Below are 13,188 nucleotides of genomic sequence, written 5' to 3'. Positions count from 1 at the left end.
CATTCCAGGACAGCCAGGGCTACACAGAGAAACCCTGTCTCAAAACAAAACAACAAACAAAGCACGTACTGCTTGGATTCTGATAACAGCTGAACCCAATCATTCTTCTCTACAGAGGTCAGCGATAAGCCCAGAGGGCTGGGATGTGGTTCTGAGGTAGAGCACTCACCTACATATAGGAAGCCCTAGTTTTCATCGAGTTCATCTTAATTTGTATTTTATTTACAATTGTATGTGGATATGGGGGCATACACATGCCACTGACTTATATGGAGGTCAGAGGACAGCTTTTGGGGGTAACCTCTCTCCTCTCACCTTTCTGTGGGTTCCCTGAAATAAACTCAGGTCAGTAAGCTCCCCCTGTAAGCTCGCTCAACCTCTCAGCCATCTCATTGGCCCCGATGATAACGACGACAATAATTTTAAATTGCTTATAAAGAACAGGCCTAGTGACTCTGACTTAATCCCAGATACTGAGAAAGTTAGTAAGGCCTTGACTGAAAGCAAAAGGTGCTGAGGGGGTGTAGCTCAGTGACTGAGTGCTTGCCTGGGATGGCCCTGGGTTCAGTCCCAAGTGCTAAATACTTTTAATTGCTTATAACGAGACATGGTGGTGCATGCCTTTAATGCCAGCATGCTAGAAGCAGAGACAGGCAGATCTCTGTGAATTCCAGGCCAGCCAGGGCTACAATTGTGAGACAATTGTATAACAACAACATATACTGTACAACAATAGCAACAATAACTATAGTAATTATAGTAGCTTATAAAAATGATAAGAGTTGGGCATGATGGTACAGTTGAGAGGCAGAGGCAGGACAATCTTTGCAAGTTGGAGGATAACCTGGGCTACATCAGGAGTTTCAGTTCAGCTTCTACATAGTGACCTTTTCCCCAAAAGCCTAAACAGATAAATAAGGCTCAGAGATGAAGGGACTCACCCAAGGTAACTCACTTAATAAAAGGGACTAGAGTTGAATGTCAAGTCCATTGACACCCATCTGGTGTCCAAACCACCCCATTTGGCCAGAATGGGCAGAACTCCCAGGGTGGATGGCTGTGAAGCTTCTTGTGGCCTCATTTGTTCCTTTGCTTCATTTTGTGCCTGTGATCTCTGGCTCTCATCCCATTCCCTAGTACGCAGACCAGACCCAGGACAAACAGCAGGGGGCGCTATAACCCACTCCAGAGCAGTCTCAAGGAGCCAACAGGGAAGAATTAAGGTGCTGGCTCTGAAGAACACTGTCCCTAACAACACCAGGCACCTACTAGCTCATGACTTGTCTCTGTGGCCAGCTGGGGCCATGCAAGAATACACCTCCTAGGTAAAGGATACTCAGTGCAAACCATGATACCAAGTATGCAACTGAACTGGTGTCTTTATCAAGGAACTTACTGTCCCAGGCACACTAGTGCTTGCTCTTTGCCATGACCCTTTTATACTTCCAGATTTTTCCTCTCTGAAGAGTACTTTCCTGCCTTCCAGCCAGCACCTCAGGCAACTGCAAGGGACCCAAAATGCCAGCACAGCAGTCCATACATATGACCCTAGAACCTCAGCAGGAGAATCGAGGCCAGCTTGGCCTACGTAGTGAGACCCTGTCTGAAAAAATAGAAACAAGGGGAAAACAAAAAACTGCTCTGGAGACACGGCTCAGTTGGTAGGGTGTTTGGTGTCTGTCCATCATGCATAAAGCTCTGGGTTACTCTCCAGCACACAGGAACCAGGCAGAATAGCACAGCTGCGATCTAGGGTTCAGGAGGATGACCAAGATCGCCAGGACAACCAGAGCTAAGAGAAACTGCCTCACAAATGGATGAGAAGGCTCAGGGGGTAAAAGCACTTGCTACTGGGGTCAACTGAGGTATGTCCAGTCCTCTGCACCCACAGTGGAGGGAATAGATTACAGAAAGCAGTCCTCTACCTTCACATGCTTATACACAGGGGCACACACACAAATAAATCTTAAAAGTTACAAAATACAAACAAACAAAAACCACAGTAACAACACAGACTCAAACCCAGGATGGCTCTGAGGGTAAAGGCTCTTGGCACGAAGCCCAAAGACCTGAGCTGGAACCCTGCATCCCACATGGTAGAAATCAAAAATCAACTCCCACAATTTATCCTCTGATCTCCACATCCATGCCACAGTAAATGTCCACCTACACACACACACACACACACACACACACACACACACACGACAACTAGCTAACTAAATAGAAGTTTTAAAGCCCTTAAATGTCAAGGCTCATAAGCACTCTGACCTTACTGGTGTGGCTTGGCTTTTGTCTTCAACCTGAAACTAAGCCACTCCTACAGCTTACTGAGTGTGAGTCCCCAGGGGACAGAGATGCCATTTTTTTTCTTTTTCTCTCTTTTTTTTTTTTTAGATTTATTTATATGAGCACACTGTAGCTCTTCAGAGACACCAGAAGAGGGCGCCAGATCCCATTACAGATGGTTGTAAGCCACCACGTGGTTGCTGGGAATTGAACTCAGGACCTCTGGAAGAGCAGCCAGTGCTCTTAACCACTGAACCATCTCTCCAGCCCCAAAGCAAGGATTTTAAAACAACCTCAAGACCTCCCCACTCAGAAGGAGGTTGGCAAACTCCATTTCCCAAGAGCCTACCAGCAGTATCCTTTGAAGTTAGGATCATCTTCACCTCGAAGGCTGACCTTCAAACCCTAGGTCAGGCAGGAGATGGTGGGACCAGAACTAGCCCACAGTGTGACAAGGTGGGAGCCCCTGAAGGGTGTCTCCAGACACCGGCTCAAAGCTATCTATCTGCTTGATGTAGGTCACTGTGGCTAACTGTGACTAAAGACAAATCCACTCCTTCTCCATCCTGTTTTTTGCTTCTTGGTTTTTTGAGACAGGGTTTCTGTGTATAGCCTTGGCTGTCCTCAAACCTGTTTTTGTTTTCTTGCTTTGTTTTGTTTTGTTTTAAGACAGTGTCTCCGGGTGGCGCACAGCTTCAGCGCCAGCCTCCAGAGGGTAACCCGAGCCCTTTGCTCTCCCTGTTCTAATCCCGAGGTCCCCCGTGTGACTCTACCTGAGTCTCATGGGGGGGGGGGGGGGAGATAGTGTCTCCGATAGCCAGGCTGGCTCAGGCTACTTGCTATGTAGCATGGTGACTTTGAATTTCTGATTCTCCAATTCCTTAGTGCTGGGATTATGGGCAAGTACCACAATGCCTTGCTTGTTGGTGTGTTGGGGATCAAACCCAGGGTTTCGTTCATGCCAAGCAAGCACCCCACCACTATACACTGCCCTAGACTACCCTCCTCCTTTTTACATAGGGTCTTGTTACTGTCAACAAAGGACCTGGGACCTGCACTATGGCACAGAGTGGCCTTCACTTCCAGAATGTCAGGATTACAGGTGTGCACCACCACACTCCCTCTTATCCTTGTGAGAGGTAGCTGGCTGGTCAGCAAATGTGGACAAAAGCCTGTGGCTCTGCTGGCCAGGCAGAGCTCAGAGTTGATCCCTGATTCTTCACAGCATCTCCTCTAGTTTCTTTTTCTCTTTAGTCATTAAATCACACACAAGCCAGCTAAAACGCGACGCTCCCCTGGTTCACACAGCCCTTCTTCCCCCCTCCTGCAGAATTTTGCGGTAAAACTTCAGCTTTACAAGAACATGCAACAGAAAGAATTAGGGAACTCAGGCGATCCAAAACCAGCTAAGTGATGGTTTCGCATTTTTAAAATATATATAATGTAAAGCAGTTCCGAGAAAAGTGAAGTCACGGCCTGGGTTGCTTATTCTCAGTTCTTAGAAAAGAGCATTTCAAAGAGGAAGCTGAGCGGGGCGGGCACACAGGCTGCCGCCAGAGCCGCGGTCTGATAAACTGACTTTGATTTGGCAGCTGAGAACTGAAGCCTCCGGATGCATTTTCATTTGGCGCTGTCAGGGAGGAAACAGCAGCCCAACAGTGAGAGTTCTGAATGTGCAGAGAAACCACAGGCGCAGGTCTGTGCTGGGGAGGCTGCTTAAAGCCGCTGCCCACTGCCCACTGCCTTTTGCGGCGCCCCTCCCCCCACTGCCACGCCCTCCGGCCAGCCCGCACTTTCCCATCGGGAGTTACTCACCAGGAGTTAGGTGAGGATGCGATGGGAAACTGTCAGCAGCTTCCAGTTTTCCAGTGGAAAAGTAGGCTTGTGCCACACACAGCTCCACAGCTACTCCGGGGTAAACAGTTTGGGGGACACATCATTTTACTAAGAACCTGCATCAAAATTAAATTTCAGACTGGGGTTCAAGGACTGATTGCCTAGCATGCAGGAACCAGGCCTTGAGTGTGATCCCCCAGACCCACAAGGACTAGGTGTGGGGGTGCACACCTGCAACTGCAGCACCAGGAAAGTGCAGGCGGGAGGATCCAGGCTTCAATATCATGTGTAACTGCACAGTGAGTTTAAGGCTAGCCTGTAATATGAGATGATGCTTCAAAATTAACTAATTAATTAATTTGAGGCCTGAGGTATACATAGCTCCACAGTAAAGTCTGCCCAGCGTGCAAGGGGCCCTGGGTTCTATCTCCGGGGCTGAAAAAGAGATTGTGTCTGTGTATTAAATACCAATGCAATCAAAAGCAATTGATCAACTCAACTGATCAACTGTCCCAGACAAAGAAGACCTTAAGGAGACACAATGACCAAGTAAAATGTGGAATCCTGGGGGAAAAAAAAAAAAGAATAAAGAAACCAGAACAACTATAGATTTGGTTACTAACTTCTCAGTATTTGTTCATTAGTTAATTTTGTTAGTCAATTTTAACATCCAGCCATACTAATGTAAGACATTCATGATAGGAACCTAGTATGTCTATAAGTTAAGACATCTTGTGTTTTGATCCCCAATTCTGCATAAATTAAGCTTAATGGCGCACACTTGTGATCTCAATACTCAGGAAGCTGAGGCAGGAGGATCAGGAGTTCCAGGACAGACTGGGCTACAGAGACCATTCCTCACGTGTAAATAAATAGACAAATAAATAAAAACATAAAGAACTGAACTATTTTGGCAATTTTCCTGAGGCTCGAACAATGTGCTTTGGAGCTGGAGAGATGGCTAAGCAATTAAGAGCACTTGCTGCTCTTCCAGAGGACCTGAGTTAGGTTCCCAGAACCCATACAGGGATGCTTAGACCTGCTGTAACCCCAGCTCAAGTTTCCAAGGCCCTCTTCTAGACACACACGCACAAAAATAGATCCAAAAAAATGAATCGTTCAGCAGTCAAATCCAGATCACTTTTCAACTTGGCCTTCCTTTAAAAGAAAATGTTAGCACCTTTAACACAGCACTCAGGAGGCAGAAACTAAACCGTTCTACATAATGAGTTCCAGGAAAGCTGTAGCAAGTTCAAAGTCAGCCTGAACTAGAGACACTGCCTAAAAAGGTAGGAAAGATGAAGGGCAGGGTGAAGAGGGGAGGGGAGGAAGGAGGGAAGGCCAGACAGACAGACTGCTGGATGGATGGACAGACGAATGGATGGATGGATGGATGGATGGATGGATGGATGGATGGAAGGCGGTCCTGCAGAAAGATGGATCAGCTGGTAGTCTTTACAAGGTATTGTAGGGCACTATCCTCCTGGAACATGAGACTTCATCAGACTAGCTGTGACAACTTCCAGGACATCCTGAGACTGGAATTGTTGACATTGTCATTCTCTCAGAGGAGTGGGGGAAGGTCCACTGGATCCTCACCTGAGACTGCAGCTGCTCCTTCCTGCACCCCTCAGACATTTGTGTGTCATTCTACTTAACTGCAAGTGGCCTTCTGTCTCAGGAGGTGTAGAGCATACACTGTGGGAGAAACTGATGGAAGAACTCTAGCCGTACAGCTGTAGGGAGGTGCTCATCCATGCTGGGCTCAGACTTCCTGGTTGGGTCACCCGTGCTCCTGTAAGGAACACCTAAGGCATGCTCTGTAAGCTGACGCAGTGACTCTGGTTCCCCAAGCTGGACTCCAAGGAGTTTGTTGTTGGTGTCCTATTGGGAGGGCATAAGTGTGTGTGTACATTTCCTCAGTGAGAGTTCTCACAGTGGGCCTGACCAGGAAGGACACGGACACTTTGGACAGTTTAAAGGTCAGAGGAGCCGGAGGTGGCTAGGTAGTAGAGTGCTACTCTGGCATCTGTGAGACCCAGGCACCCCGCCACCCATCCCCAGCACCATTCTTAAACATTATTTTTAAGACTTATTTTTATTTATATATTTATTTCCAGTCTATATGCTATGTTGTGAGGGTCTTCCAATGGGCCAGAAGGCATCAGACGATTAGGAACTATAGGAAATTATAGAAGTTGTGAGCTGCCTGGCATGGGTCTGATAAGTGACTAAGTTTATTTATCAACACTCTATGCTGGGCTCCAAAGCATCCCACATACACATAACTAAAGATAAATTTTTTTTTAAAGGCATCCATGTAATCAGGGAGAGAGGAGCAGGAAGATGGTAAATCTGAGGTCTGCCTGAGCTACAAATTGGGCTCCAGGCCTTGATGCTTTTTCTAAGGGGGGGGGGGCAGGAAGGAGGCAGGTCTACATCACCTGTGTCTTCTCTCATCCCTCACTAAGCCCTCATCCTCTCTCGTCCGCCGTCCTCGCTCTGTTGCTTTCCTGCCAAGTGACTTCTGGGCTTTCCTGGTGGCAACTACCACCCGATGCTCATGGCAATCCAGGTGAGGCTGGGCGTGGGGGCTGAGTGTAAGGTGCAGGCCATGACAGCAGCACTCTGGAGGCTGAGGCAGAAGGCTAGCCTTAAAGACAAAGAGCTGCGGCTCGAGCTCATTGACACGGTGTTCGCTTAACACATACACGGCCGTAGCCTCAATGACGGTTATGGGAACACTTTCTGAAAACCTAAAACTATTTTAATAAATCAACATTTTAGGCTGGAGACGTGGCTTAGTAATACAGTGTTTGCTTAGCCTGAAGAAAGCCCTGGGTCCCAACCCCAGCACTGCAGACATAGTAGTGCACACCAGTAATCTCAACAGTCTGGAGTGCAGAGGAGAGGATCATGAGTTGGAGACTACCTGAGCTATGTCTTATGACACTGTCTTTAAGACAAACAGATAATAGAGCTTACGTTTAAAAACTACACCATACAAAAAAGTCCTGCAGCAATTGTATCATAAGACGGACTTCTTGGTCTTTGCCATCCAAATATGAATCTAGCCTGGGTGATCAGCAGAAAGCCAACCCCAACACTGATACAATCCCAACAGAAAGGCATTTCATCCAGAAAGGAGGTCAGGACTCTAAGCCTGCAGGCTATTCCCACCCTGGCTGTTTCTCCACAACAATTTTGAAACAGAAGTGTTTGAAAAGTCTGTATCCATCTTGGATTTTTAAGTTCAACAGAGAATTGTGAGAATTCCAACCATTCTCAACAGCTGGCCTCAGCTCTGGAAACTCAGGAAACAGACAACGAGGAATGAGCTCATTGAAGCAGAGAGAGAGGTGTCAGCAAGGGCTGGCACCTGCCCCTACGAGACAGCAATAGCTGGCAATCAGAGGCAGGCCACTAATACGCCATTCTGTCCTCCTGTCTGTAGTTTTAATCCATTGGCAACAACTGAAATTCAGAAGTACAGTCAAGGAGAAAGTGTTATCACTCACAAAATCAGAAAAGGACAACATGAGCTTTCCTTGTGCTTCAGCGAGACACAGGAACACGTGTAAGTGGGGGAGGGGGGGCATCTGCTTCTCATCAGCAAGCAAAGCACCAGCAGAGAGGAGTGGCTGAGACAACTGAAGCTCCAGCTCCCAGGGTCCAGACGTCTGGTTCAACCAAAGGAAATCTCTTCAAGACACTTTTGTGATGTCCCTGAGACCCATGTGGGGAAGCTGTTCTTAGAAGGTCCCAGCTCTAAGGAATGTTCCTGTGTAAGTCTTCCACCTCCAGTTCCCACATGCTTTCGTGGACAGGATTGTCAGAAAGATCAGTCATCTTCATGGCCTGCAGGCAGGGCTCAGGACTGCAGGCTTGAACCACCCCCATCACCATCACATACTTTCCTGGGAAGAGAAGAGAAGGATGTGGTGATGTTCATATCGACAAGTCAGCGAGGGAAAACCCACAAAGACCCTGACCTTGGGGCCTTGATCAGAGACGGGAGGTTGAGACAGAAACATTATGTAGGGCTAGGGAGAGGAAGCTTGGAGACCAAGCTCAGACCTAGTTGGTAAAGGGCTTGCCAAAGCTCGGGGACCTGAGTTCAGAGCCCCAGCATCCATGCAGAAAAAGCATGCAGAAAAGCATGATCAGTGTTAAAGACATGGAGACAGGAGGATGCTTGGGGCTCTATGCATAGAGCCCCAAGCATCCTAACCCAGCCAGTGAGCCCCTGGTTCAAAAATAGACATCAATCACTTGATGTGACCTCTAGTACACAGGCATGTGTGAACACACCCCCACACAAGACCCTGTACACAGTTAACATAATCCTGACAGCAGACACCAAAACAAAGGCAGTCAGGGATCAAAATAGGTACATATATGAACAAGGAGATCAGCGGTTAACCAGGAGGACCAAGTCTGCAACTAGTCGGCATCTGCTTTTCATATGCTAAACGCAATAGACAGGCTCACTCAGCAGTCAGGCCCCAGGAACTCAAGCAAGCAACTCGGGATCCCATTGAGTTATAATTAGTTGCACAGCCCCAGGCAGGGGCAGAAAACCCAAGCTTGCTCTCTGTCCCATTCATTGCTCAATGCAGGAGTGAGAGACTGTCTCTATTCACAAGTCAGGCACTCCTGCAAAGCCACTTCCTGCCAGCCGAAATGTAAATCCAATTTTCCCTCCACGCTGCCAAACCCCTCCTCTCACCACCCACAACACACTGTGCTGTTGTTCCAATCCTTGCCACCTCCAACTTTATCCCAAACCACACCGGGTACACAAGGAAATCCACAGAAGAACAGACTGCCACCAGGATAGACTGACATACCATTAACCACAACTTCCCATTCCCCAGGGGAAGTGCCTCTCCTTGAAAGCGCAACCTGGCTAGTCATAAACCACACAAAATGCAATTGTGTAAAAAGTCCCTTGTCACGGCAGGAAAGGCATGCAGCCAGTGCCTTACATGCCCGGCTTCTACCAGCAGGAATGAGCTTGCATACAAGTCCAGAACTTCAACTGAAAGAAGCCAGGGTTCACATGGGGATCTCTGGATCTAACTCCAGGTCCCATATTGGCTGTCCTCTGAACGTGGCCCCAACTGGTGGGGAAGACAAAAAAACCTTAGAGTTACAAGGCTGAAGACCAGGTAAGGCTAACAGAACTGTTCTACGGAGCTTGGCAGCAGGACACACCTCCTGCCAACACACTGAGCCCTTCTATCTGTATCCCTCTCCAGGCAGCTGTCTGTGATGCTCTCCATTTCTCCTTCCCCACGGGACCCTGCCCAAGATCAAGCCTTCACCCTCTCCTGTTTAGGCTACTGTAAAGGCCTGTCTGTCTCCTCCCAACCACTGACAGCAGCTCCTCCTGCCCAAGAGCCTCCCTGGCACAGGGCAGCCTAAGCAACCCCTCTGCAGAATGAAACCTGGAGGGCAGGGTTCCCGACTTCACCTGTATCTTCAGCCTGGAGAGGAACTGCTGGATGCCCTAGAGACAGGGCAGGGGCAGGGCAGCAGCAGACCAGCAGCCATGGAGGTCATTCAATGTGGGCAGGTCCTTCCCAAATGCAGCCTTTCAGTGCAGCCCCATGGTGCCCTGTTCCCTAACTCCTGACCTTTGTCCGTGCTGTTCAAAGGAGCTAGACAATCCACTACTGTACACAGACACAGATGTCACAATTCTGACATCCTGAGTCCCAGCAACCCAAGAGGGTTAGTTCCTATGGAAAACTACAAGGTAGCCTTCAGCGCTGTCTCCTCCAGGAAGCCTTCTCTGACCTCCTTGAGCCTTGAACATGTATCCTTCTTCTGTGCCTAGGTCTGTATCTACTGTCCCCAAATAAACACCAGATAAACCAACAAGCTAGATGAACAAAAGTCTCTTTATGCTCTGTGGTTGGAGGTCCAGGTCTCCTGAGGCCAGCAATGGCAGCACCCAGCAGTGGCTACCACATGGTATGCTTCTATGTTGGGACTTTTCTACTTGACAAACACTGAGGCAGGTACCACGATCAACACTCAAATAAAAGTGCTGTCACTGCCCTGTGCACACATCCTAGGGTCACATCTACAATGGTACCTTGTGTTTTAGAGGCCTTGTGGACTTCCCTGGCTCCTTCTGAGATGATTCATGAGCGTGGGCCCAGGCCCTGAGCATACAGGCTAGAGGGTGAGGCCAACAGGTTTAGTCCAAAACAGGGACATCTCCTAGGTGCCAGGCTCATTCCAGTGTTGGTACCAGGCTTGAGACACTGTTCAAGGCTGCCTTCAAGGAACACTGCCTGGGCCAGGCGGTGGTGGCCCACGCCTTTAATCCCAGCACTTGGGAGGCAGAGGCAGGCGGGATTTCTGAGTTGGAGGCCAGCCTGGTCTACAGAGTGAGTTCCAGGACAGCCAGGACTACACAGAGAAACCCTGTCTCAAAAAACCAAAAAAAAAAAAAAAAAAAAAAAAAACCAAAAACCAAAACCAAAACAAAAAAACCAAAAAAAAAAAAAACAAAACAAAACAAAACAAAACAAAACACTGCCTGGTCTGGAACACCAAACAAATTGGAATTTGAGCAAGCCAAAGCTAAGACCAAGGGCAGTCAACTTCTTCTGTAAAGGACCAGACTACAGAAGTCAGGCTTTTTGGGGTCATGGGGTCATAGGATCTCTGTCACAACTACTGAACCATGTCAGATGGTGACCCTAATGTTTTGCAAATTACAAATGCATTTCAGGCCAATAAAACTTCACTTTGCAAATGCTGATTTCAAATTGCATATACATTTCATACATCATGATTTTTTTTTTTTTTTTTTTTGTAGACACATCAAAATGTAAAACACAGGCCAGGTATAGTGGCACATACCTTTAATCCCAGCACTCAGAAAGCAGGGGCAGAGGGCAGAGGGCAGAGGGCAGAGGGCAGAGGGCAGAGGGCAGAGGGCAGAGGGCAGAGGGCAGAGGCAAGCAAATCTGAGTTTTAGGCCAGCCTGGTCTACAGAGTGAGTTCCAGGACAGCCAGAGCTACAGAGAGAAACCCTGTCTCAGAAAACATTTTTTTTTTTTAAAGTTTCAAAATGTAAAAGCTGGGTCTGGAGATAGAACTCAGTGGTAAGGCACTGGGTCTGATTCCCAGTGCACACTGTGTGTGTGTGTGTGTGTGTGTGTGTGTGTGTGTGTGTGTGTGTCTGTGTGTGTCTGTGTGTGTCTGTGTAACTCTTTTAGTATACAGACCATTTGAGTTTGCTAGTCCTAAATTAAATTAAGACTGGGAAGAGAGGGAGGGAGAAAAGGAGAAGGAGAAGAAGAGAGAATGAGAGAAAACAAAAAGCACAACCTAAGTCTGAAATCAAGAATAGCCTAGGTCAGACTCCTGATTCTGCCTTTAGACAGAATTCAAGACTTTCTGAGCAGGAAGCATTCTTAGAGAGTTTGGCCTGATTTCACAGAGAAGGAAGCCATGGAAAGGCAGGCCTGCTCAATCTGTAGGCTTCCTTTAGAAGCCTCCTGAAGCCTGTGTTGAAGCTCCAGAATCAAGTATAGGCTTGCCTATCTGGGTCACAGGTGCAGCCGAAAATCTCACAAGGCCCTGTGTATGATATGTGTTCACTTGACATCCTTCCCAATGAGATGAGACTCGAGGTGCTTGATGGCTGTCTCAGAACATCTGGTTCTCAGAACACACAGGTGCCAGGCATTGGGACAGATGCTAGAGTTAAGCCATCAGAACCACAGTAGCTCAAAGGGCAGCCTCAAACCCTGCAATAACAGCATCTCCTTGGAGACTATTAGAAAGAACTCTTGAGACTCAGAAAACCTGCGGGGATGGGCTTCAACAGGCCCCTAGGAAGACATGCCCATATATAAGAGCTTTTCCAGATAAAAGGTCCATTTATCTTGGGACATTAAAAATGGACAGACATGGGCTGGGATGTGGCTCAGTTGGTAGAGTGCTTGTGCAGCATGCACAAAGCCCTCGGTTTGGTCCCCAGCAAGCACATGAACAGGTGGAGTAGCATATGCCTACAATCCTAGCACTCAGGAGATGGAAGCAGGTAGTCTAGGAGTCCAAGATCACCCTCGGCTACACAAGGAATTTCAGGTCAGTCTTGGCTAGACACTGCCTCAAAATAAATGGAAAAGGACACGCAGACATTTCCCGAGACATTATTCAAAACATATAGGGAAAAATGAAAAACATCTATGGGGATACAGCTTGTGACACAGAAGCCCAAGGCTCAAAACTGGGAAGGATGAGATAGCCTCAGGAACCTACAGGCATTTTTTATTGATTTATTTGTATACTATTCTTGCTGTCTGGTTAAACCCAAGGACTCATCAACGCTAGGAAGCAGGGCTCCCACTCCAGGTCCTCTTTACTTTTTGTTCTGAGGCAGGCTCTCACTGAGTTACCTACGTTGGCCTTAAACTCACTCCGTAGCTCAGACAAGGCTTTGAACTCTGTCATCCTTCTGCCTCAGCCTCCTAGTATTGGGATGAAAGGTGTGTCCCTCCAAACCCTGCTGGAACCTACATCTTTGAAGTGGCAGGTGTTGCTGTCATCCAAGAGGGTGGGAAGTCACTTGACAGGGGCTGGGCCAGGAAGGAGGGCTAGAGCCTGGAGGTGGGGCCGCCCCGCCCGGCCCCGCCCCGCCCCGCCCCGCCGGGCCCAAGGGAGGACAACCCCCCTGCAGAGCCCGTCCCGCCGCCGTTACCTGGGAATAGGCAGGGCCGGCCGCGTGGTACGCGCTCCAGGCCGCGCACGGAGAAGGCCCCGCTCGGGTCGCGCAGCCGCGCCTGGCCCCCTTCCGCCGCCAGCACAGTGCCCTGCATCCACACCGCCGCCAGCTCCAGCGGCGCGCGGCCCAACGCCGCCCGCGACAGCCGCCACGCGCCCGGGCCACCCTCTGCGTGCCGCCGCAGCTGCCCTGCCAGCACCTTGAGCGGCGGTGAGCGCGGCAGCCGCACAGACCCGGGGCCACCCGAAGGCAGTGACTCGGACGCCGCAGCCGCCATGCTCTGCCACCACCACTTTCCCGCCAACTTTGAC

General features: G+C 48.8%; 1 protein-coding gene across 1 annotated transcript; it reads right to left on the bottom strand.

Moving 5' to 3' along the window:
- Positions 1-6,212: 6,212 nt before the first annotated feature.
- On the bottom strand, positions 6,213-13,170 carry Rmi2 (RecQ mediated genome instability 2). The gene is made up of 2 exons (XM_034506921.2): positions 12,854-13,170; positions 6,213-8,042 (listed from the first exon to the last, which is right to left on the bottom strand). The coding sequence occupies exons 1-2, from the start codon at positions 13,152-13,154 to the stop codon at positions 7,894-7,896; spliced, it is 450 nt and encodes a 149-aa protein (XP_034362812.1). The 5' UTR covers positions 13,155-13,170; the 3' UTR covers positions 6,213-7,893.
- Between the last annotated feature and the right edge of the window lie 18 nt (positions 13,171-13,188).

Source organism: Arvicanthis niloticus, chromosome 6, assembly GCF_011762505.2.
Source record: "Arvicanthis niloticus isolate mArvNil1 chromosome 6, mArvNil1.pat.X, whole genome shotgun sequence".
Classification (NCBI taxonomy): domain Eukaryota; kingdom Metazoa; phylum Chordata; class Mammalia; order Rodentia; family Muridae; genus Arvicanthis; species Arvicanthis niloticus.
Note: the sequence above shows the minus strand (reverse complement) of the source record. Positions and strands in the feature narration are given on the sequence as shown.